At 40.7% G+C, this 26,730-nt stretch overlaps 1 protein-coding gene and 1 long non-coding RNA gene across 4 annotated transcripts in view; both read left to right on the forward strand.

Moving 5' to 3' along the window:
- nlrx1 (NLR family member X1) overlaps positions 1–16,375 on the forward strand; it is a 36,481-nt gene extending 20,106 nt beyond the window's left edge. For all 3 annotated transcript variants that reach the window (XM_030745223.1, XM_030745224.1, XM_030745225.1), the window contains exons 5-12: positions 1,639–1,870; positions 2,660–3,824; positions 4,187–4,370; positions 6,033–6,128; positions 10,875–10,961; positions 12,139–12,390; positions 12,866–13,070; positions 14,505–16,375. In XM_030745223.1, the coding sequence (XP_030601083.1) occupies positions 1,639–1,870; positions 2,660–3,824; positions 4,187–4,370; positions 6,033–6,128; positions 10,875–10,961; positions 12,139–12,390; positions 12,866–13,070; positions 14,505–14,672 (2,389 nt within the window). In that variant the 3' untranslated portion in view covers positions 14,673–16,375. The remainder of the gene's footprint in view (positions 1–1,638; positions 1,871–2,659; positions 3,825–4,186; positions 4,371–6,032; positions 6,129–10,874; positions 10,962–12,138; positions 12,391–12,865; positions 13,071–14,504) is intronic.
- A 1,733-nt stretch (positions 16,376–18,108) lies between these two features.
- LOC115790957 (uncharacterized) lies at positions 18,109–20,007 on the forward strand. The gene is made up of 3 exons (XR_004020828.1): positions 18,109–19,400; positions 19,510–19,674; positions 19,803–20,007. It is a non-coding gene; the product is annotated as an uncharacterized LOC115790957 (long non-coding RNA).
- The last annotated feature ends 6,723 nt before the right edge of the window (positions 20,008–26,730 follow it).

Below are 26,730 nucleotides of genomic sequence, written 5' to 3' on the forward strand. Positions count from 1 at the left end.
TTTCCTGACATTGCATAAAATAAAGCCCACAATTTGAAAATACACCTTTGCCTTTTTGTTTTTGCCAGCTTGGTCCCTCATACCTACCAATGGCTGGACAAAGCTGGACTGACAGACAGCACAGAGGCACTAATTGTAGGGTCTTTACCCACAATACAAAGTGCCTTGAGGCGATAGTTTGTTGTGATTTGGCGCTATATAAATAAAATTGAATTGAATTGAATTGAATTAATCATAGCAGCACAAGAGCAAGCTCTAAGCACAAGATCAATAGAGGCTGGGGTGTACCACGCAAGGCAAGACCCCAGGTGCTGGCTGTGTAGAAAAGCCCCTGAGACAATACAGCACATAACACCAGGGTGCAAGATGCTAACAGACATGGCATACATAGAACGGCATAACCAAGTGGCTGGCATAGTATACAGGAACATCTGTGTGGCGTATGACCTGTAAGTCCCGAGGTCAAAATGGGACACGCCCCCAAGGGTGGTTGAGAATAACAGAGCTAAGATCCTGTGGGACATCCAGATATAGACAGACAAACTTGTGATGGCTTACCAACTGGACATCTTAGTGGTGGACAAACAAATGAAGATGCTCATAATGATAGACTTTGCAATACCAAGTGACAGCAACATCAAGAAGAAGGAACATGAGAAGCTTGACAAATACCAAGGGCTCAGAGAGGAGCTGGAAAGGATGTGGAAGATGATGATAACAGTAGTCCCTGTGGTAATCGGAACACTTAGGGCAGTGAGCCCCATAACTGGGGGAGTGGCTCCAGCAGATTCCTGGAGTAACATCCAAGATCTCTGTCCAGATGAATACAATACTGGGAACAGCTAAGATAGTGCACAGGACCCTCAAGCTTCTTTTTTTTTTTTTTTTTACACGCACGTTTTTTGTCATAGTACCAGCAAGAATTTGAAACTACTTTCACCCTTGGTCCTGCCCATCTGTAATATAATAGAGTGTTAATTTAACAGGACTGATCCCCAGTTACAGACACTGGTTATTGGGACATTGAATATCATTTCTCTAGTGGGGAAGGAGCATGAAGAGAGATACCAGCTAGCTGATATACTCAGACTCACCTCAATGCATGGCCTGGGCTCTGGAACCAGTCTCCAGGAGAGGATGTGGACTCTGATCCAGTCTGGAGTTGCTCTTGGTGAGAGGCAGCTGGCTTGGGTTGATGCTGGACAGACCTGGCACACCTAAACATAAAGTGAGGGTTCACTGGGAATGCCTAACAGAGGGCCCAGTCTGCGAGATCTGTGTGTGTGTGTGTGTGTGTGTGTGTGTGTGTGTGTGTGTGTGTGTGTGTGTGTGTGTGTGTGTGTGTGTGTGGTTTTAATGTTGTAGCTAATCATTTGCAGACTTATTTCAATTTTCCAACAGCCTTACTGTGTGCCTAGTACACAAATAATGTGAAACATACAAAAAAAACCCAAAAAACAGTCCTGACAGTGAATGTGATTATAATATTTTTATTTATTTTAATTTATTTTTTTTATATGGGCAAGCTTGGACTTACTTTTTTGTAGAATTTGATTTATACGGATTTATAACTTTGTCAGGCCAAAGCATCACACTTCTGTTTTATAGTTCTAAAAACACAGATGCTCTCCCACACAGGGTGACTTCCCTAAGAGACATGGTGAGCCGGAAGTACCTACACCTGAAAAAACACCCCCTGCTTACTGGGGAGGGAAACCAGGCCAAGGATGTGCTCTTCATTTTCAACGGGATGGAAAAGATGCAGCTGGATTTCCGAATTGGAGCTTCAGAGCTTTGCAGTGATCCAAATGAGGCACTGCATCCCAGTGTAGTTGTGGTAAACCTGCTGAGAAAATATCTGTTGCCTGAGGTAAGAGACAGTAAAGTGTCACTATAATAATTTTAGCTCATCTGTTCAGCTTTTCTGAAATCTAATTTGGACTGTTCAGTTCTTCACAATAAACCCTTGAAGTAATGTGAGAGTTACTTAGAGGGCAGACTGCCTATTTGTTGTGCTGCACAAATTTAGTTTTGGTAAACTGAAGAAACAAATATGGAAAGAAAAAAAAAGTTTACTGATGAAGAATAATTGCAAGAGCTGGAGTACCCAAACTCCAGGCATTTATTTAAATAAATTAATGTTTTTAAATATGACCAGGTATTTGATGATAGCTTTTCAGGTTTTGATGGAGGAAATAAAGTGAATAAAGAATTTACCATGCAGAACATGACTGGGTTTTATTTAGACTTTTACAAACAAGGAGTTTGCAAAAGTATGCTAACACATCAAAAACATTATTTTTTGATCCTTCTTATGACCTCTGCTTAGGATGTTACCTGATTGGTGGGGTGTGTCTGTTTCATAGTAGGATTAATGAAAAAGTTAAGAATGGATTTGCTAGAAAACTGTCAGAGCAAGATTTGGATGCTGGAATATTAAACAGAGCAATATTGAGCATTTTCTGTCAAACACGTTTCCAGTTGAAATAAGAAAAAAGTCAGAGACATTGTCATCATGATCTCATAAACCGTGAACAAAGTAATTCAGATCCAGGGACTCAGTTCATGTGTGATGTGTAGTGAATTTTCAGCCTTGGTTGAAGTTTGTTAGTCTGTGTTTTGTTGGTATTTATGTATTTGTCCACTGTATTCTTCACAGGCCAGCATCTTGGTTACCACTAGACTGTCTGCTTTGGACTGTATCCCTCATAAGTATGTCAGTCGCTATGCACAGATTTGTGGCTTTAATGACCCAGAACGCCAGCGGGCGTACTTCACCAGCCGCCTTCTACAGCAGAGTGATTCTCCACATAACGAAGAGGCCCAGGCTCTTGTAGAACTGCTTTACCTCAACCTCCAGAGAGAGAGCCAGCTCGCTGCTGCATGCTTCCTCCCATCCTACTGCTGGCTCACATGCGCAATCTTACACTTCCTACATTTCACCAATGTCAAGGCCCCCATCCGCACGCTAACTGGCATATACACCAGTTTCCTCAGGCTCAACTTTGGGGGTGAAGTGCTGGGTTCAGGAGCAGGGGCAAATACGCCCATTCAGGAACACCACAGTTCTCTGATGTTATATGTTGTCCGTACAGTTGGTAAGCTTGCGTTTGAAGGCGTAAAATACAAACGCACATCCTTCTCAGAAGCAGACCTAGAGCAGTGGATAGGAGGGAAGACCAAGACGGATGAGGAGCTGCGTCAGCTGGCCATGTTCCGCACTGATGTGCTAGACTTCTTCTTGGCTCCCTGCGTAGAAAGTAGTAAATATATACCACAAGAATTACAGGAGAACAATGAGAGGCAGTATGTGTTTGCTGTCCCAGCCATGCAAGAATACCTGGCGGCACTCTATGTAGTTCTAGGAGAGAACAAATCAGCTCTGGAGAAGCTCACCAGTCAAGTGTCTATAGCCATTGGTCAGGCAAGCGAGGATGTCAATGCACTTATTAATATCTTTTCTAAGTTCATTCCCCTCCGAATCTTTGCGGTATTCAATCTTCTTAAACTTTTCCCAAAGCTGTATGAGAAAATCAGCAGTCGCACCAAAGGCAGCATTGCCAAAACCATGGCAGCTGAAATGTTCCGCACTGAGGATAGCTACAACGAGGATGTCCTTGACCAGGTGGAGCAAAGCCTTCTAGGAGTCCATGGCCCTCAGCCACAGCAATACAGTGAACGCAAGCCTTTTGAGTTGTACCCTATCTTCATGGGTGGGCTATTGCAATATGGTAACCGTGTGCTTCTCCAACAACTTGGCTGCAGCATTCAAAGCGCCACTGTGGCCCAGATCACAAGTGCCATTAGGAAATACCTTGTTAGAGGTAACATACATGTTCTTTTATCCAATAAATATGTTCATGTTTAAATTTACTTTCATTTGATATTTGTACTTTTACATCAGTTGAACTTTAGAATATTTTAACCCAGAGGGGTTAAAATACTGTAGCGCTGGTCTGGCTGCATGACCGCAGATGCTCGTCTCTGGATGAGTGATCTGGAACGATCATTTCGTTGTGTGCACAATGACAATGAGTTGAATCTAACATTCAAATGTTTTTAATCTACAGCAAAAGTAAAGGAATTGACCACACGGTTCCAATACTTTTGGAGGGGAGTGTAAGTGTGTGAAGAAATTTGATTTACATATGAATAATGAGAATCTCTTTCTCTTATTCAACACTAGAGCTTAACAAGCCACAGCCTCCAGAGGAGCTGATGGATCTGTTGGTCCTGCTATATGAGTTCCAGAACCCCAGACTTACTGCAGAGGTTCTAGCTTCAGTCAGAGCTATCTGCCTCACCAGCATTCGTATGACATCACTTAAATGTTTCATACTGAGTTCTGTGCTTTCATGCACCCCTGCAAGGTAAATTATTATTTGACTGAACTGGATTAGAGTTTGACTGACTAGAGGTGTATGCAGATTGTCTGTTGAATTAGATTTCTTCATGTTTTTAGCTACATTAAATATTTTTCTCTGTGAATAAGTCTGAAAAAGTGTCAGAAAAATACAACCCAAATTCCACAAAGGATGTGATTCTGGATACACTGTAAATAAAAACAGAATTCAGTGATTTGCAAATCTCATAAACCCATATTTCATTCACAGTGGAATACAGAAAACACATCAAATGCTTAAACTTTTTTTTTTTTTTTTTTTAAAAAACAACGTAATTTTGAATTTTATGGCAACAACGCATTTAAAAAAGGTTGGGACAGGGCCATGTTAATCAGTGTAGCATCTCATTTTCTTGTAATAAAAGAGAGAGCAGGTCCCTCTCCTCTTTAGTCCAGAGGATGTGGTGTTTTCCAAAAACAATGTCCTAACAGAGCTTTAAGCTGCATTTGTGGAAGCGGAAGTGTTCCTAAGCCCATTCATTGATTTCAGTGACACAATATTGCCTGTTTTTAATGTAGTGCTGAAGACCACAGGCATTGATTTTTACCTTTATTCCTTGTGCATAGATTTCGCCAGATTCTCCAAATCTTTTGCTGATATTATGTACTGTAGAAGATGAGATATTCAAAGTCTTTGCATTTTTTTTGTTGAGGAGCATAATTTTGAAATTGTTCCACAATTTTTTTGGAGATCTCTGGACATGTTTACTTTTGAGAAAGTCTCCATCTTTAAGATGCTCTTTTTATGCCCAATCATGTTACCGAACTATTGCCAGCTAAAATAATTTCTTGCAAAATGTTCCTCCAACTGTTTTTGTTTTAGCACCATTTACTTTTCCAGCCTTTTGTTTAATTTGTCCCAACTTTTATGAGATATGTTGTAGCCATCAAATTCAAAATAAGCTAATGATTTTTCATGAACTTGTAAAATGTCTCAGTGTAAACCTTTGGCATATTTTTTGTGTTCTGTTATAAATATAATATGATTTTATGGTTTGCAAATTATTGTCTGTTTTACATTTACATTTTACACAGAATCCCAACTTTTTTTGGAATTGGGATCATAGTACTTCATTTCAGTAGTGTATGTCAGTGCCCCCACCCCCACCCCCCAACTGTAGAAGCCTGTCTTCATTCTCATGAAAATACAAGAGAAAGTGATGTATTTCTATGAAATTTTCATTTTCAAAAAACTAAACAACACAGGCTGTTGGCTATAAATTGTTAATATTACCCACTCATATGTAGAGCACTAATGCCAATATGTCACCCACTTGCCGCTGGCACACAAACTTCAATACAAGAGCAGTAAATTTAGGTCAGAGTAATAAGTAATATCACAAACACCTCTTATCACCATTTTCATTCACTTTTTATATGAATAAATACATTTATATAAATATGTAACTGTATATACTTGTAATTTCAAACTTAATTTCTGTTATCACTGTGACCTTCGGCCCACACTTTGGGAACCACTGGTGTATATAAACATTGCTGATATGAGATTGCATAGTGCAGATATGTCAAAGTCAGAGCTGATCTGTGTGGATACAAAGGAATTGTCTGATTTTTCTTTAAATGTTTTTTTTTATGACTTTTAAAAATGTCTTGTGGTGCTTTGCTGTAGTTACTACCTTGAAAAGCTGGACCTATCCTCCTGTCTCCTGACTAATGACATGCTTCAGATGCTGTGGCCTGCCTTCAGACATGTACGCAACCTCAAGTAAGACAAACTTGTTATTTGCAGACTAAAACACAACCTGAGTAAAGGAAGAGGACTTTTTACATGATGCTGAACATTGTAGATGTGTATAGCTACTACCACTACTTTTGTTTTGTATTAGATGTTAGATTGCCTTTACCAGTGCATGTTGAGCTATCGTTTAGTTGATCATAAAGGTCAGAATCGTATGATAAATGTGTCTCAATGCAAAGCTGGATGTGTGAGAGATTCAGACAGCTTAGTGAACTAAAACGTTAACTCGTAGTCAAAAGTTTGGACACATGTTCTCATTCAATGTTTTTATTTAATTATTTTCCTAAATTTTAAATTAATACTGAAGTCATCCAGACTATGAAGGAACACATAAGGAATCATGTAGTAAACTTAAAAGTGTTTAACAAACCAAAATGTTTTAGATTCTTCAAAGTTGGCACCTTTTACTTTGATCACAGCTTTGCACATTTGGCATTCTCTCGGTCAGCTTCATGAGGTCATCACCTGAAATGGTTTTCCAACAGTCTTGAAGGAGTTCCCAGAGGTGCTGAGCACTTGTTGGCTGCTTTGCTTTCACTCTGTGGTCCAGGCCATCCCAAACCATCTCAACTGGGTCAGGTGATTGTGGAGGCCAGGTCACTCCAGCACCCTATTTCTTGGTCAAATAGCCCTTACAGAGGCTGGAGGTGCACTTGGGGTCATTGTCCTGTTGAAAAACAAATGTTGGTCCCTCTAAGCGCAAATCAGATGGTGGGATGGCATGTCACTGCAGCATGCTGTGGTAACCATGCTGGTTAAGTGTGCCTTGCTGTTTGAATAAAGTGTCACCAGCAAAGCACCCCCATACAGTTACACTCCCTACTTCATACATACTTCACAGTGGAAACTACAAATGTAGGAACCATCCGCTCACCCTCTGCGTGTCTTACATGGAGTTTGGAACCAAATTTGGACTCATCAGACCAAAGGACAGATTTCCACTGGTCTAATGTCCATTCCTTGTTGTTCTTCCTTAGATGTGGCTTCTTTGCAGCAGTTTGACCATAAAGTCCAGATTCACGCAGTCTTTTCTAACCAGTTCATGTTGAGATGTGTGTGCTACTTGAACTCTGTGAAGCATTTAAGTGGTGTTTATCTGGGGTGCTGTTAACTTGTGGTTTCTGAGGTTGGTAACTGATAAACTTATCCTGTATAACAGCTGGTAACTTTTGGTCTTGGTCCGGTCTCATCCAGGGTTATTATAGTTTTGGATTTCACATCATGTTTTAGTTTTAGTTCGTTTTTACTTTTTTCTCTAATTCAGTTAGTTTTATTCAGAGTGGTTTTGCTCATTTTTATTAATTTTTATTTTTGGTTTAATGCTTAGTTTCAGTTTAGTTTTCGTTAGTATTAGTTTTAGCTTTTCATACTTAATCAGGCACAAGATTCAAGGAGCAAGAGTGTAATAAAAAAAGATACCATTAAAAAAAAATTGTATCACATGCTAAATGTGAATGAACACATGAACATCAACAGGGAGAAACATATAGAAAAACATAAACTCCAAAACCCAGTAAACTCTACAATAAACTTCAGCGAAGGTTTGACAAAAACAAACTGAACTCTTGGAAGGACTCAAAGCTCAAATCCAGCTGCATCCTGATGTTATTCACCATGTGATGCTGCTTCTGTTTTGGAGCTGCTCAGAGAGCTAGCTTGGTTAGATGCTCGCTAATTAGACTTGCAGGGTCTTTGCAGAGGCTCTGTTCACAACGTACAGAAGTGGTCGACGTCATTGCGGCATTTATGCTCGTGGATCGTGTGTTATTTACCTTGTGGTTATGTGCCAGTGTTTTATATACAGTGCCATCTGGGACTTTTTCCCCCTCCTTGGTCCTCTGCTCAGTTTTTTGGCTACAAGCATATTTGTCCCTCTGTTTTTCCACTTTCTTCATTCCCTCACGTCCATTCCAATAGTTTCAGCAGTCTCCCTCCAGGAATTTCTTGATATTTATGAGTCCTAATGTTGATGCTTTGATTATTTTTCCTGATTATTCTCTCACTGATAAATTCAAACACTGCTGGAAATACACAAGAGGACTCGGCAGGGCTGAACAGGTTAATCACAATCGTTGCGGCTGCAACGTTTCTGTAGCCACCTTGTGTGAGCTTCTCAGGTGGCTTTCATACACAAAGAAACTCATATGGGACTCCGCTGCTTTCTCTGCAGAGACTGCTGCCATTACTTTGCAGGCCAGCGCAGTGAGCAGACACACACACACACACACACCTGTACATATATATATATATATACACATACATCCACATGTCCACACAACTGAATATGCCTAGATATACCTAGATACATAGTATAAATATATATGTAGTGATAAATATATAAAATATAAGATATATTGTGCACAAAAGTGTTGCAATGGCGCTCCAAGGAATAGAGCAACCAGGTAGGATGGAGCAGCATTTTAATTAGAGTTCAACATTTGATGGTCTTTGCGTCTGCACTTGAAGATACTTTCAAAGCTCTTGAATTTTTTCGGCTTGACTGACCATAATTTCTTAAAGTAATGATGGACTGTTGATTTTCTTTCCTTAGGTGAGTAGTTCTTATCATAAAATGAATTAGAACATTACTCAAATAGGGATATTCACTTATTCATTATCTTATTCAGTATCTTAGCTGTTCCTAGGACTACGCTCTTCATTCCTGGAATCTGCTAGTGCCACTCTCCCAGTTTGGAGGTCACTGCCCCGAGTCTTCCAATAACCATGGGGACCACTGTTACCTTCACCTTCCACATCTTCTTAGCTATTCTCTCATACTCATACTCTAGACAGATGTTCCTGCATACTATGCCAGCCACTTGGTTATAGTGTTCCATGTATGCCCTGCCTGCTAGCATCTTGCATCTGTTGTTATGTGCTGGATTGTCTCTGCACAGCCTGCACCTGGGGTCTTGCCTTGTGTGGTAGCCCACCCAGCCTCTATCGATCTTGTGTTTAGAGCTTGCTCCTGTGCTGCCATGATTAGTGCCTCTGTGCTGTCTTTCAGCCCAGCTGAAAATCCAGGTAGGATTTTTTGATATCTGCCCCTTCTTCTATTTGCCGGTGGTATATGCCGTGTAGAGGCCTGTCCTTCCATGATGGTTGATGTTCTTCCTTCTTTCTCAGGTATCTGCTGCCTGGGTAATTAGTAAGCACATGATCAGTTGTGGCCATCTTCCTGATGTACTCATGGATCTTTGTTCTTTCATCCAAATAACGGTTTTGACACTCACTAGTCCTTGGTCTCCTTCCTTCCACTTAGCCTCAGGGTGACTTTGCATGGATGTCCACTCCTGGGAAGATTGCAGCATTGTGTTAACACATACCTGAAAGCTCCATACCAGCAAAACTGCCAAATTTTCTGCTTTTATAGGTGGCCAATTCAAGTGCATTCGATTATTAAATGGAAAATTATGTCAGATGGTGCACTCAAGTTCAGGAGGATAAGGATGTAAAGTAGTCCAATGAATAATGAGCCATGAGGAGCATTGCTCCTTTTAATCAGAGCAGTTTCAGTGCTAGAACTGTTCATAAAGATTGTTGATAGTGAGGTGATCATGAACCTGAGATGCAACTGTTTTTTTGGAAAGAAAACGAAGATTTGCGATTAGACAAAAGTCATTGGGATCTGTGCCAGATTTCTTGTGGATTGGGGTGAGCACAGGTGATTTGATGAAGGAAGAGTACCAAAGGAGAGGGAGGAATGAACAATGGCAGTTATTAGAGGGGTTAAGGAATGAGCGGAATCTTTAACCCAAATAGTAGAAGATCAAGCTGGCAAGTAGATGGCTTTGATTTGTGGATAAGGTCAGCTATACCAGCAGCTGGGGGAAGTTTGACGTTCTGTGGTTTTCTGCTGCTGTATTCAGACATTGCTATTTTGCCTAACTTGGTTCTAACAAGTAATTATTTGGGTTACTATTACTACTATTATTTGTGCCCAAAGCAGTCCGGCCATTCTCCTCTGCCATCAGAAAGAGAGCCGTGGCTTACTGGACATTTTCTCTTTTTCAGACCATTCTCTATAAACCCGAGATGGTGTCTGGATCAGCATTTTCTGAAATACTCAGATCAGCCTATCTGGCACCAACAACCATGCCACTTTCAGATTCACTTAAACCACTGTTCTTCCCCATTCTGAAGCTCAGTTTGAAATTCAACAGGTATTCTTGACCATGTCTATATGCACATTTGGTTGCTGCCATGCGATTGGCTGACTGTGTGTTTTCATTAACATGTAGTTAAAACAAGTATACCTAATGAAGTAGCCTGTGAGTATATATAATATAGTATGTGTGTTCCTCAGACTCATGTGCTCTGCCAGGGGCCTGGGAGTTTGAGGGTTCTGCACAGTAGCTTAGCTTTTGCTAGGACTGCACTCTTTTGGACAGAGACCTCTGATGTTGTGCCTGGAATCTGTTGAATTGCCATGTCTATCACAACTGCAGTCTTCTGCTCCTTGACAACCACCTCTATGGTTGGTTGGCAGTAGCTGCTTGTCTGTCTGTTGGGAACTTGAAGTCCCACAGGACCATAGCCTTGTTCTTCTCAGCCACTTTTGTAGGTGTCCCAGCTTGCATCATATGTTGGACAGCTCAACAGTAGCATAGTAACATAATACTGTTAAGATTTAATATGATAAACCTGCAAGAAAACAATGCTTTCTTTCTAAACCAATGACATACTTATTGTGATTGTTTCTGTTGTCTCCAGTTTGCAGTTTAACAGCCTCGGTCCCGAGTCCTGCATCTTGCTGAGAGATGTCCTACTAGACCCCAAGAGTGTTATTAGATCTCTAAAGTAAGACTCTACATTTATTACTGCATTGATGTTTTCACCCTGTGTGTTCAAATGAATCACCCCTTTACTTTGCCATATTGTCACCTTGTTAAAATAGTGGCCTATGTCATTTTTTTTTTTTTAATGAAAGTTTTATTTTTGCCTAAATTATCATGTTTTTGATGTTTTGTTCAGTTTTTTTGTCTTTTCTGAAAAACTTGAAAAAACTTATTTGGGCCTTTATTTTAATGAGGAGACAATATTTGAAAATGCATAAATAGTAAAATCAAAGAGGGGTGCAACATGCTTTTACACTGCACCTGCAAACACGGTACAGGTTAGAACACTACCAGCATGTCAAGTTATGCAAAACATCAACTGAAACTAGAATTCCAAGCAATTTATTCAAGGAAATCAGAAAACTCTTTGTTGCATTCATATGGAAAAATAGAAGTCAGCCTCTGTTTGTCTGTGTTATACTTATCCTTTATTTTGGGTTGTTAAGATTTGTTGAACAGCTGTTGTCATTATGTTTTATTTTACAACAAATTATATTTCTCATTGGGTACACATAGAATCTCATGGTCTATAATTCTTCTCATATATTTAGTGCAAAACCTTAAAAATCAGACTGGTGGTCTGATTTTTAAATATATGATATAAAAATTGCAGTGCTGTAAAAAACTATTTAAAAGAACCAAATTTTTGTGTAATCCAAATTTCAATATTATCATCTCCTTTAAAGACTTTCACATTGGCTTTAAGACATGCAGGAGAAAGTTGACGGATTGAGAAAGACTTCATTATGCATGGGTCTTAAGATCAGCCAGGAGAAGACAAAAGTCCTACCCATCAATGACAAACAAAAGGAGCCAGTACAGGTTTAGGGACAGATGATGGAGGATGTCAATGAATTCACCTACCTTGGAAGCAAAATCATGATGTCAGGAGGTACGAAGGATGATGCCAAAACCCGAATCAAGAAAGCCTAGCCTGCACGGTCGATTCTAGAGAAGCTGTTCCTTTTTTAAATTTTATTTTAATATTCATGGTTCACTTGGTAGTACTCTTTCTGACACTCAGCTTGATACCGACCGCAGTTACAGTTCTTCAGCTTGTATTTGTACCACCAGGCCTTGGGTAGCTCATTAGTCCTAAACCAAACCAGAAATGTCTCATTATTGAATGTGTCCTCCAGACTGTGCGACAACCCTCTGTTGGAGTCTGGAGCCCACATCCTGCTGGAGTCCCTGCCAAAGAACCAGTCCTTGACATACCTGTCCCTGATGCACACTGGGCTGGGAGATGAGGGTGCCCTGGATCTGGCTAAGAGGCTCCAACAGCACAAAATGCTCCAGGAGCTCAATGTAGCTTATAACAACATTGGAGACGATGCTGCTCTAATTCTGGTAGATGCCTGCAGAGAACATCCCAGCATTCACACTGTGCAGTAAGAAACTTCTCACTGTATCCAAAACTCACTGAAAAAATGATTTTGTGTAGTAGTAATATGATGTTGGTGCTTACATAGAGTAGAAGATAAATGTAAATGTAGATTCCACTGCTTTGCATAAAAGATTTTTTTTGTTTGTTTTTTTTTAACTCTGATTGCTGTATTAATAGTATGTTTTTTATGCTATGACAGTTTTCCAAAACTGAATTACATCACTTCACTTACAGGATGGCAGTATATTGAATCACAAACCTTGATATTGTATCAGATTATTGATAGTGACCATCAGTTTATTACTTGTAAGAGTTTCATGAGTGAGACCACCAAGAACATTTTAAAATGGGGTTAGAGTGGCAAAAACAACAGTAAAATGGTGAAATGCAAAAATGGCCTCAGAGACACACGTATACGGATACAGTCACACATGTAATCCATATAGAATTGAACTGTTTGTGTCCATGTCTTTGTGCAGCTTATATTTGAACCCTCTCAGTGATGTGGGGAAGCAGTCCCTGTATGTCCGAGGAGTTCCCAGGAGCCACAATGGCCAGCGGGTCAAAGTCCTGGCTTCTGTCACTGAAGGGGCCGATATCTCTGAGAACTGGCACCCCATTCTCAGCGTGATACGAGAAAACGCCTCATCCTGGGACCACCAACGTGTCAAACAGCAACTTAAGGTATACACATACAGCACAATATAAGAAGAGAAATACCTATAAAACACTTCAAACCCTTTTCAGTTGTTTTGAAGAAAAAGTCAAGCTACTGTCATATCCTTGGTGTCGTCGGCTGCGTCTGTTCCACAAAACTTTAGCGTTGGCCATAACTTGATAATGATGTGACCTAGAATGTTCAAATTCACACCATAGATGTGTCTACTAAACATCTCAGATGAGTTTGAATCTCAGCAACCTTAGGCCGTAAAGTACAGTGCTTTTAAACTACTTTGAGGCAGTGTGAGGGTCAAAAGCTCTCGTAAACTAAAATAAAATTAATAGTGTATCCTAAGTAATATATTATTATTTGATATTTCAATTTTCCTTTCAAATTTCTACTATTTTTAATGATGTGATGTGCAAGTCTTGCACTTGCATGTTCTTCTGTTTTGTTGACGGTTGTTATGAAACACCGCAAATGTGCACAGTTGATCTTATTATAGATATGAGCACAGGAAACAGTAAAATGGTAAATGACCGCAACGAGTTTATCTATGGACAGTCTTTCAGAAGGCGTTTTTATTGTTGTTGTTTTTTTGTTTTGTTTTTTAATGAATATAGGAATATAACATGCAAAACCCTCACTTTACTTGATTTTAATAATATTGGGGGGCCAGATGGGAAACTCTGGCGGGCCGGATGTGGCCCGCGGGCCGCCAGTTGATGTTCACTGGTGTAGACAATCAATGCAATGAGGCAGGGATGGAAGTAAAATTAAACATGACAAACAAATTATGCCTAAACCAAACAGGAAGTGAGCAGCAATAACTTAACAGGGAAATGCAGACAAAGAAAGAAAAGGCAAGTAACACTGAGGGAATATAAGAAACACAACAGTAACTGGAACTTAGCATTCACGATTAAAATACCAAGGGAATGCATGAAGGGGAACATCTAAACAATAAGCAAACTAAGAAGATATTTAATAAAAAAAAAAAAAAAAAGAGCTTGAAAGTTCAAAAACAAAACACAAAGGATCAACGGTACATATTTCTACCCTTTGGCATTAAGGGTATTTTATCCCTGCTTTTCCTCTCCTGAGCATGAGCGCCTGAATAGGCTGTGACTTGTAGACATGAACCATGCTAACATCTGATAATCAAGGTCTTACTTTAGCTCACTCAGTTGGACTGTTAAGCTAGCACTCGTGTGTTTAGAGTTAGACAGTACTGGTTTGGGGTAATGGTATATCAGCTTCTGAAGATAGCACTGATCGACCATTTTGCACAGTGAGACTCCTGATTTAGAAAAGAAAAGCCGTGAGATATGAATTAGCTTTGCAGAATCAAGCTTGATGAATTTTACGTGTACAAAGACACTGAACTTAAAGATGCTGAAACAAGATTGTCAGGTGTGTGTCAGTAAATCCAGTGTCCTTCTTGTTCCTCTTTGCAGGTCTTTCTCAAGGACCTGGAGTGGGGGCGTCAGCAGCAGCAGAGCCTCTGGAAGAGGCTGCATTTCCGCAGGGTGGAGAAAGGAGTCCGGCAAACTCTAAAGATGCTTGAGGACGACTTACTTCAATCCAAAATAGAACAAGTAACCCCAGAGGGGAACAAGAAATGAATGTCCTTTAGGTTTGAAAAGGATGTATCCTGATGGGAAAGGGTGTACGGGTGTGAGGTGCTCCACATGTGGCTGTGTTCTGAACATTCAGCTGAATAATTTTTTTGTTCATTTGAAGTTGTTTTTTAACGATTACTTTTTTGTTTTATTTCACAGCATGCATTAAAAATGGAAATTAATTTCCTTGCACACACATCCACACTCCGATAAACAGTAGCTTGCCAAAGGATAATTTGCAGACTGGCATGCAGACTGGAGCAGCCAGGATTCAAACCACCAACCTTCCAGTTAGTAGATGAGCTGCTCTACTTCCTGAGCCACAGCCACTCATTAAAGTATAAGACTTGAAGACATAAGTTCTGATGATACAGATCCTAAATCTTTTCAAGATCTTTCAGAGGTGATGTTACTTGCTACATCACCATATTTTGATTAATAAATAATAAAGAATTTATTTGTGAACACATTTAAATATTAAACAAAAGATCATTAGCATAAGCTGCATTTCCATAAGTAACTACTCAGCGCAAGTCGACTCGACTTGGCACGACTTGCCACAGTTGTGTTGTGTTTCCATTGCAATTGAGGACCACCACAGTGTGGGTGGAGTCCATATAGCAGAGCGGGCAGTAGTGTCTTGATATGCAGCTCAAAACACAACACAACCATGGATGAGATAGAGGCAAGCTAACATAGCTAATGCCAGTTTAATATCATCATCATTCATAAGACCTCGTACAATGTTTTAATAGATGAAGGTTATCATTGGTTATCTAGTATTCTAGAGTCAAATATGAGGCAATCTGCCCAACGGCTAACACTTGCTAGTGAGTGAGTCAGTATGTGTGTCTGTGAGCCTTTAAGTGACTCCGAACGTGACTGGTCTGAGTATTTCAGAAACTTCTGATCTGCACAACCATCTTTAGCATTTACAGAGAACTGTGTGAAAAAGAGGAAACATCCAGAGAGCAGCAGTTCTCCGGGCAAAAACATCTTGCTCATGTCAGAGATCAGATGAGGATGGGCCAACTGCTTGAGTCAACAGCAACTCAAATATTTTGTTGGCATATTTTGGGTCTCTTAGTACCAACTGAACATGGTTTAAACAATATAGTTGCTGACCATGTCCATCCTTTTATGAACATGGTGTACCCATCTTCTGATGACAAAAGAGGGTCCAGCCCAGTACTAACAAGGTGTGTATGTGTATATATATGTAAGTGATGCTAAAACTATGATCGAAATTAAAGGGTATATGACTATGTGACCATGGTAAGTGTGATAGAAGTAGAAAATGATTAAGAACTTGTTTTCATGACAAGTGTCCCTAATAATATGCACGAGGACTCTAGGACAGCATTTAGTCTGTGCTGATGTGGCTGATTCTCTCTTTACTCTGATTCACAAGCTTCACTAGATGAGAGGACTGCAGCTGGTGGAGACCAAAACACAAAGCTAAATCATTTGTGAATATTTCATATTTTTTATCATGTGGGGTGAAACAAGTCACCAATAAATTTTAATTTATTTATAAATGTTAATTTTGCCCTGATTTGGCCAAGGAGACATGGTGAATCAAACTTTATGATTACCAGTGGATTAAATAAATATGTAAAGACAGAAGCTCACAGCCTTATTGGAAAAAGGGACAAAAGCTGAAAACGTCCAAAAGTATATTTCCAACTAGATAATACTAATTTATAAAATAGAATTACTTCTTCTGAGTTTAGTCTTGTTTAAATGTTTCGCTGTATAATTTATGTGTAGTCACATTGTAATGGAAAAAGGCTTAAAAGATGATAATGTAAATTTGATTATATATATCTCAAAATAAAAATATGCTGCTTACAACTGTTGGGAGGGGTAGACCTCTGGCGAGTACTGGTGACCACTGGTGAGTACTTGATTTGCATTTGTATGACTCACAGAAACCTCCTTTACATATGAGAACCTGCCCTAGACCTGAGGAGAGGGGGGGGCTGAGGGAGCACTGACACAGAGAGTCCACGGCAGTTTCCCTACAGTTTATTGTTCTGGCCAAAGCCTCCTGCTGAGAGCCCTAAAGCTCAAGGCGCGCGGCAATATTACATACCGTATTTTTCGGACTATACGTCGCTCCGGAGTATAGGTCGCACCAGCCAAAAAATGCATAATAAAGAAGAAAAAAACATATATAGGTCGCACTGGACTATAAGTCGCACTTTTTTTTTGGGGGGGGGGGGGGGGGGGGGGGGGGGGTTGATAGAATCCGAGACTCAGAGCAGAAATTCCATCTTGAACGGCAATTTAAAATAATAATGGATTAAAGAACAGGATGAACACGGTTACACCTACGTTATGCTAACGTAGCACATTCAGCTACATGACGCACAACGAACACGTGTTCGGTATTGTAACGTTGTAAACACACTTCCAAAGTCGGCGATATTCACAACAAAGATCGTCTTTATTAACAGAAAAACGGCTGCTGTAGGCCACAGCCACGCCAACCACAACTACAACAGCGGAACAGCAACACACACACAGGCAAGCTCTCGGTCTTTTTCTCTCTCTCCATGCTGCCTTCACGAACCTCCCGAACAGTCCGAAATCCCACAACATCAACACGCTCTCTAACTAAGAGAATCGCTACAGTATGTTAACGTAACATTAAGTTATTCAGATAACCATAGCATAAAGAACATACTAACAAGTTAACCAAACCATCAACCCATTGAATTCTTCATCCTCGGTGTCACTTCTAAACAACTCCGTACACTCCGTAGACGAAGCGCCACTTCCTCTTCTGTGTCGCGTTAGTCAGACTCGTCGTCAGCTGCAGTTCCAATTATTCCAGCCTTTCTGAATCCCAACAGGATGGTTTGTCACTGAAGCCCATGTTTTCTTGATCCATCCAATGACTTCCAGGAAAGTTGGGTGGCGCATTCTCCCAGTTGCCGTTAAGCTGTGCTCTCCATCCATCATCCACTGCGCCCACAGGTTACGCAAGACTGCCTTAAAGCTGCAGTTCACAGAGATGTCAAGTGGCTGGAGTATTTTGGTTCATGTGTTATAAATGTCACATATACGTCGCTCCGGAGTATAGGTCGCACCCCCAGCCAAACTATGAAAAAAAGTGCGACTTATACTCCGGAAAATACGGTACAAGAAACTGTCAAAAAACCCACTTTTCATGCAGTGGGTGTTCTTGCAGAAGTAAACTCTGGGGTCTTTGTTGCATTTATTATTTCAACTGACTCTGCAAACTGCATTCAAACCACTGGAGACCAAACCAGAGGTGACAGAAGAGCTAACTGATGATGCACTCACAGGTGGGCAGAAACAAAACATCATAGGAAGGCTAACATTCCTGCATGTGTGAATATGCAGTTGTTGCTGACAGGAAGTACAGGATCATCTCCCATAAAAATGCTGATGTTTTTCTTTTTTTTTTTTTTTTTTTTTTTTTTTTTTAAAATGATGTTTTTCTTAACGTTAGTAAACTGGAAAATAGAAGGTTAATTTGATAAAAGTGAGGAAACTCTTCATATTGGTGCACTATATGTGCAGTGGTTCTATATGCGGTCAGTTCTTACAGGGCTGTAATGGAGGTTCATGGTGATAAATTTGAAAAAGGAACGCAACCTGTTTGATCATCATTCATCTTTGACTGCTTAATTAATTTTAATAAAAGATTTTAAGTCATTGTTGGAGTCTGATTTTGGATTGTTCGGCCTGTTCTGTGATACTGACCTCACAGAATGATGGACTGGAGCCTCAGAGCACACAGTTCACCTACACAGTCACTCTGCAGCCATATCAGAGCAGCTGAATTCATCTTTTGAATATTTACAGTTTTGTCAAATATTTGCATTGTACAAGTTTACAGAAAACATGGTCTTTACAATTACAATTACCAGCAGCATCTTAGTGTCTCTGCTGAGGTTATTTCCAGTTAAAGTAGCTTCTATGCTGCTAAATGCTTCATGTGTTGCAGAAGGTGGAGAAAGTAGAACTACTTGAGTAAAAACCTGGAATAATTGTACTTAAGTGCAGTACTTGGGTAAGTGTACAGAGTTACCTTCCAGCAGTGCTGAGGGTGTAAATGCAGTGCTGCTGGATGTGCTGTAGAATGTGTGGCTGCAGACAGGTGGTTGTGTCCTGTCACAGACCTGAAATAAACTGCAGTCTTTCTCCTAACTGTAGCTGTCATTTATTCATTTATTAATTTCAGATTTTTAAAATGTTGAACAGTAAAACTCAGTGACACTGAACATCACCCAGACTTCCTGGATCAGTTGACATTATCTGATGATAGAACTAAGGAATCACTGCAGCACATGCAGTTTGATTATAACTGGGTTTATCTCGTTTGCAGGGAGCTGTGGCACCACCACCAAACCAAACCAAACCAAACCACAGCAGCGTGTCTGCAAAGAAAAGGAAGGCCAGCACAAAACCAGAGTCCCCCAGAAACAGGCTGAGGTGTGCCAGTCGGTATTTGAGGCTGTGCCAGCAAAGGGTGACAAAACGAAGGCCAGCACCCAAAGAAAGACACTTGAAAAAAAGCAGAAGTGTGGACCCAGTTACACAGATTCTAATGAAGCCATCGGGGACTAACTGGTAGGAGCAGGACAGTTCACTGAAAAAACTTGTTCACTGAAACCGGCTCCAATGACCCTCGAGAGCAGGTCATAGACTTTGGATGTAGCTGCTTGGTACAGGAAGAACCATACTCCAGCTTCTCTGGTAGGACATCTGGCTTCTGCCCTTGATTCAGCTGTTGCTCTGCAGAGTGATGATTTTGATTTCAGTCTGAACCTGTTCCTCATCCTTCCTTTCTGTCTGTGCATTGGAGGAACCTCAGCGTACGCCCCTCCAGGGTTTTTCACACATGGAGGCTGCCCCCACCACAGTCTGGCAGCTGGGCGCACTGCTTTATGAAATGCTGGATGAAGAGCAACAAGTTACCACCTCTAAGTTCCTCTGAGGGAGAATTTATTTCAAAATGAGCTGCACCAAGGTGAGACACGGGTAGAGTAGCTGTGTTTTGGTGCTGACACTGTATAAACATTTTCCTCACTGGTTCCAAAAGATTGCTGCAGTTTCCATCCTGATTGTTGCTTTGTTTTGTGTCCTCTCTCTAATCAGACTGCCAGAATTTTTTGGAGCTATATTTAACTGGAAACCCAGAACAGCTGGCCAGCTTGGAGCAGATTCAGCTGCACCCCTGGCTACAGAATCAAGCTCAAGTCACACTTCAAACACTTTCCGAGATACCTAAACCTGGGCCAAGGACTACAGAGTCAGCTGATCACAGCGTTACACAGAGAAAACAAATCTGCTGGAATGAAATAAAGATGACTTTTTTTTTCTACTATTGTGATATATTATTAAATGATTCCTTTTCCCAACCTGCAGCATGGGTTAAGGTTCCCCCCACCTGCCATTTCCCACTTTAACCCTCACTAACAGCTACAGCATGTATTATTATTTGAACTTAGTCTCATTATTTTGGTTAAACTGCTGCATTTCCTTGGAGAAAAGTAATTTGATCAAGTTATTAAAGTTCAAGTCTCAGACATTTCCACAAGTAACAGGCTTTTTGGACATGTATGTTATCACTAGTTAATTTCTAACATCCTAAACATTTACAAAAAAAACCACCATCCCCTTTTGTCTGGCACTGCCAGGAAGTATCAAATAGGCAAATATTGAATGTAATCTACATTCAAACACCTTTTTCCTCCTTCGAGAAGATGTCAGAGGGCACAGCCAATCTGTGTTGTTTCATAGAAGAAACTGTTCCTTCTATGTAAAAGAGTTCAGGAATGTTTAATTTTTATCCCACTTTTCTCAGTATGAAAAACACACATAAACGCATCTCTTAACAGCAGGGACGTGTTATAGTTGACACTTTATAAAAGTCCTATTTTTGGTCTATTCATTGTGGAAACACTTTCCCAAAGAAAGACATGCAGCCAGGTGATTCCTCTTTACATCGTGCTTTCATTCACACTCTGTAAATTCACAACAGCTTGGCTGTGATTTCTCTGCCTGGAAACCAGCAGCATGACACAATAACACACAGTGTTGTGGCAGGTAGTCGACTGTGTGAGCTTCCAGGTTGACAGACAGGCTGCCTGCTGGCTTTGATCCTAGTCTGACACACAGAGGCGCTGCTGCCTGTCCCTGTGTTGACAGACATCACATTTCACTCAAAAACAGGCCAATCTTTCAGAGTTTCCATGGGAACCTGTCCTGTCCAAACAGGGCCACAGCCAAGTCATGATGTCACTGACACTTCGGAGCACAACTTTAACTGCCTGCATGTGGGGCTCAGAGAGGGAGAGTGAAGGAGAAAGAAACATGTGCTTTTTGAGGGCAAATTGCACTAATTAGCAATTATTGTGTCCTGTTTCAACTGAATCGTGTTATGTTTCACACATGTTTTTGCACTCAGTACACTCAGTGCTAGGAAGGCCACCCAAACAAAAGAGGAATACCGTTTTTTTTTCTTCTCTATCTCAAATACAGTGTTGTGTGAAATCATGCTGCAGAATTTCAAAGCAGGGGGGGATAGTGGCTCCAAGAAAGATGCTGCAATCAGGTCTAATGAGCCCTACCCTGCAGAATCTGAGCAGATACCTTCAGAGCGAGTGCATATGGCTATTTACTAGAGGCTGTATGTAACAGAGTAAACCTAAATTACTAATGAACCATCAAAATACCAACAAAGCTGAATTTGTTATGAATAGGTCACTCGTCCTGCCCAGCACCTCTGCAGACTCCATATACAACCCTCAGATTCACACCCACAAACCTCAGTTAGGTGGCCGTGCTAACCACTGTGCAACTCCAGCATGTGTCAGCTTTCTTAGGCTCATGCCGCAGAGCTGGAGAAGTTTAAGTATCTTGGGGACATGTTCAGGAGCGAGGGGAGTGGGAGATTGATGGGTGGATTGGGGCTGCAGTGATGTGAACGCTGCGCCGGTTTGTTGATCTATGTCTGTATCCTCACCTGTTGTCATGAGCTTTGGGTTGATCACAGACCACAGATACAAGCAGCCGAAATGAGTTTCCTCCAAAGGGTGGCTGGCTCTGTATATTCAGTATTTCGGTGCGCATTTTGAGATATGACCTCACGTTGCCAAATGCAGCGCTCTGATTGGTCAGATATGTTTTTTCACTTGTGAAAATGGGAAAAATTGAACTTGATCCGAAAAAAAAAAAATGCTGCAAATTTGTCCTGTGAAATGACGGTTGGTTTGAACGGCTGCATTAAGAACAGCTGAATCTGAAAAATTTTAACACATCAAACATTCACACGAAATTTACATGCATAAAGGCCTATAGGGTGAGGAGTGCAGTCATTCAGTAGGGGCTCAAAGTAAAACTGCTGCTCCTCCACATCGAAAGGAGCCAGTTGAAGTGGCTCAAACGTCTGACTAGGATGCCTCCTGGGTGCCTTTTGGGTGAGGCGTTCTAGGCATGTCCTACCAGGAGGAGGCCCCGGGGCAGACCCAGGACATGCTGGAGAGATTATATCTCTCAGCTGGTCTGGGACCACCTTGGTGTAAGCTGGAGGACATGGCAGAGGAGAGGGAGGCCCGGGTTTCTCTGCTTTGACTGCTGCCCCCATGACCCAGTCCTGGATATGTGGAAGAAATGGATGGATGGATGTGTGTGTGTGTGTGTGTGTGTGTGTGAGTATATCAACCCCTTTTATTTATTTATTTTATTTATTTTTTTTTTATCTATCTCCTTTCTTCCTTTTCTCTCCCCCCTCCCTTTTCTCCCCCCCCCACCTCTTGTTCTTGCCCCTTCCTTGTTGCCTGTCAGACTTGGCATGAATAACTAAATAAAAAGATAAATAAATAAAAATAAAATTGCAAACATTAACAAGAAGAGCCTATAGGAAACATATAGAGCTGTTCTTGTCAAAGCAAATATGTTTGGTACATCAGTACATTCGGATCATCATTCCGATTGTGAAAGATGCCAGACATGACAGGCTAAAAAAAAAAAAAAAAAAAAAAAAAAAAAAAAAAAGAAATGGATGGATGGACTAATAAAAATCCATGTAAAATTACAGACATTTTTTGTGTCATTTTGCACTCAGTGCATCAGAATTTGGGTATGTATTTACAGCAATAAACAAAAATTTGACAGTTTTATTTGTTTGTTAAACTTGTGACTGCAGTTTACGGCCCTTTTGTATGGAAAAAAATTTCATTTTCAGTAAAAAAAATTATTAAAAATCATTTTTATTCACAGTAACATGTTTTTCACGTTATTTTCCATTAGACATTTTAATTCACCTTCTGTAATTTTATTGACCTGATTTCAATTTGGCTGATTTACCTGTAAGTCTTCTCTGGCAGTTCTGTGTCATGTCAGCTCAGCTATTTTTCAGTCTTCTGGTGGGTGAAATGTCCCCTTGTACTTGTGCTCCTACAATAGCCCTTAGATCTACTTCAGTGTGTTTCCACTTTCAGAAAGTGGGCAAAGTCAGGGAGGTAAATCTGGCAAGTGGTCAAGGTGGAGAGTAAAGATTGATTGTGCGGTCAAAAAAAACGTTTTCAGTGCTCGGAAAGGCTTGGAAACTAGAAATATTTCCCTGAAAACTGCTGAAAGCTGCTCGTTTGTGGGGGGAAACCCAGCTTTCATCACCAGCGAGGATTCTTCACATGGAATTTGGGTCAGTTTGAAGCTGAAGTTGATGTTCACTCTCTCCACAAGTTTAAAATCATGGTGCACAAAGTTCCCCCCCCCAAAAAAAAAAAAAAAAAAAAAAAAAAAACCAAAGCCATGTTCATGGGCATCTAGTGCTTGGGGGTGGGGTTATGGGAGCTTTGGAAAGTATTACTTTAAATAATGAAAATTTGACTTAATTCAGTAAGTGCCAATTTTTAAATAAGCAGAGAATCTTTTGATGGGAAGTGATGTGGAATAAAAAAGGTGAGCGCTGTGGTATGAGAAACCTTGGAGGGGTATCAACCAACCCTACAGGGTCACTTTCAGTGTCAGCACTTGGTTTATTTTTACAGCATCTTCCAGTGGTGTTCAAAAGGAGAGCAGAAGCTCTGCTCTCTGCTGATGTGTCTGTTTCCAATCAACCTGCGAGCTGCCTCAACACAGGAGGCTTTATTACTTTGTTTTAAGAAGAAATGTGCATGAAATTACTCAAAATTAGGTATGAAGCCTTTTGTCTGTGTGAAGCCTGCATGAGATGAGTATTAGTGGTGTTCAGAGTGTAAAAAAATAAGAAGGCAGGAATGTGTGAGGAGTGAGGGTATGAAGAGGAACATGAAGGATGCCACATTTCAGGCCAACCTCCTGCCATCTCTGGCTCCTTATAATTACAACCCTTCCACCTCGGCTGCCCTCCAACAACAGGATTAGATAGGGGTGGAAGTGGACAGGCCCCTAATGTCAAGAGAGGATACTTGAGACTACCGTCAGGATGTGACCTCAAGAACTTGATGGGACTTTGGGAAGTTTTGTGGATAAAGAGAAACTACACTGTGGAGTACTTAAAAGTACTTCTTTGAATTTGAGCTTTAAAATCGTGAAAAAACTCTGAGCGAGGAAAGAATAAACTCTGCGTGCTGTATGCGCACACTGCAGTTTACCCTGCAAACTAGTCTGAAAACACTGATGGTTAAGCAAGCATGTATGTGTAAGTGCAAGATGATGACATGCAGGCACACTGAGCATAAATATATCTCAGTCATATCCATCAATTGTTCTTTCTCTACAGTCTACACATACACTCTCTCACTCTCTCTCTCTCTCTCTCACTCTCTCTCTCACACACACACACACACACACACACACACACACACACACACACACACACACACACGCAGAGCTCTACTGTACCAAAACCTCTCAGTGTTACCACATCAGCCCTTCAACTGGCAGTGAGGCCTCTTATTCAGCATTACATCACCCCTTCCTCATTCAGACCCTGGAGCTGAGTGCACAAATTCAACCACACATATTCAAGCATATGCAGGCAGAGCCAATTAGCAGCATTTTTAGAGAACATCTATCAAGCTGAGGCCACGTATTTCCTCAAAGCTAAAGTTTGAAACGACAACATCATTAGCTCCAGCCAGCAGCAGAGGAACATGTAATCTGTGTGCACTTCTGAAAACACAAGCAGGGATTTATTGAAGCCGCTGATTTCAAGCAGACGTCACAGCTCCACCAATGCTGCTGCATGCACGATGGATGGTAGCATGTCATGGAAGCAGGCTACATGAAAACACAAAGTGAAGTCAGCGTGAAATATGGAAAAACTGCCCTCACATGAAAAGCAACATGTTCAAAAAGTCGGAGTTTTTGAGTCAAAATGTTGATTTTTAACCCAGCATTTATGTCAGTCTTTACATTTGACCATTTCTAGTGCTTAAAGATTTTGTTTTCCAAAAACAGCATGTTGCTTATGGAAGGGGAATTGATGCTAAAAACGACACAGGTTTATATGAGTATCAAATCATGTCCAGGAAACAAATATTCAGTACCCTCCACAAGTGAAAAAGGGTAGAACACAATAAATGATATCTGTTGCAGCCTTTGGATGACACTGAAAGCAACCCAATATATTAGGAAAGCCCCAGATGCTGTAAATACTCAACTGTTTGCCTTAACCAATACCTGTCTCACTTTTAGTTTTTTCACATGCTCTCACAGACTTTTCCTTTTTATGTACATTTAGAGCCCATGTTCACATAAACAATCAGTTGTGACTCAACTAATAAAGGATAGCATCTAACAACAATTCAGTTCAGTTCAATTCAATTTTAGTTTATTTATATAGTGCCAAATCACAACAGTCTCCTCAAGGCGCTTTATATTTTAAGACCCTACAATATTTACACAGAAAACCCAACAGTCAAAACGACCCCCTATGAGCAAAGACTGGGTGACAGTGAGAAGGAAAAACTCCCTTTAAACAGGAATAAACCTTCGGGCAGAACCAGGCTCAGGGAGGGGCGTCCAGCTGCTGTGACTGGTTGGGGCTGAGGACAACAGGCATAATTTAGATATAGTTAAAATGCCAACATTTTTACCACTATTTAATCAACAATTCCCCAACAATTCTGAACTAAATGTGCATTTTTTTTTGCAACATTTAAAAACATTTATATTTATACGAAGCACTCCTGCTATTTTGCTTGTATTTTAATGATTTCACCTGCAGTATTTTCAGTTCTTTTTTCTTGTTCACTGAGAGAAATCTTGTCTGTTTTGGGCTTGAACAACTACACTGAAGTCACTGAAGTGAGGGGGAGGGCACCTAAAAATGTTTCTACATACACCTCAGAAAGCATATAGCTGCGCTCCTGCGCTGCCTGGATGACTGAGAATCTTCATTAAAGCAACCCTACAAAAAGCAAACTCACGCATAAGGAAATGAATAAGCTAAAGAAGTTGATAATTTTGTGATGGCTCAAACTCTGCCTCATGGACGAGCTCCTGGATTTTAATTCTTATCCATGACTGCTTTGGTGGAGCAAACTCCTCGTGGCTGGAGCTAATCTGAGCCAGAAGTGTGTTGTGTCATCCCTCCTGGCTCCCTCCTTCTCTCTCTCTACCTCCCTGACTTCCTTCCTCTTCAAATACTCCTCCATCATCTCATCACTACTCTTCCTCTGTGCCTTGCCTCATCTGGGGGTCAGTGCAGTCCCCTCTCCTGCACTCTCTGCCTGATCAGATAGCTCCCCTGCTGCTTCTGCCTCTGTCTCCTCATCCTGGCCATGTGGATTGCTCTGTGTGGACAGGATGAGGAGGAGACATGATCTTTCTCTCTGTAGCATGATGGACTGCAGACTGCAGAGCAGCTAACTGCCAAAACATCTACTTTCATAGGGCTGCTCACAACTTCTGGTGAGCAGTTCATCAAGTGTATTTGACTATCAGCTCCTGGCTGTCACTTTCCTGCTTAATTGCCATGGAAAAATTAAGGCTAGACTTATTATGACCCTGCATTTTAGCTTTGTTTACTAAATAATGACACAGTCTAATGTCATGCTGTCAGTTTGAACTTGGATTTAAAGAAGTTTACAAC

Source organism: Archocentrus centrarchus, chromosome 13, assembly GCF_007364275.1.
Source record: "Archocentrus centrarchus isolate MPI-CPG fArcCen1 chromosome 13, fArcCen1, whole genome shotgun sequence".
Lineage (NCBI taxonomy): Eukaryota > Metazoa > Chordata > Actinopteri > Cichliformes > Cichlidae > Archocentrus > Archocentrus centrarchus.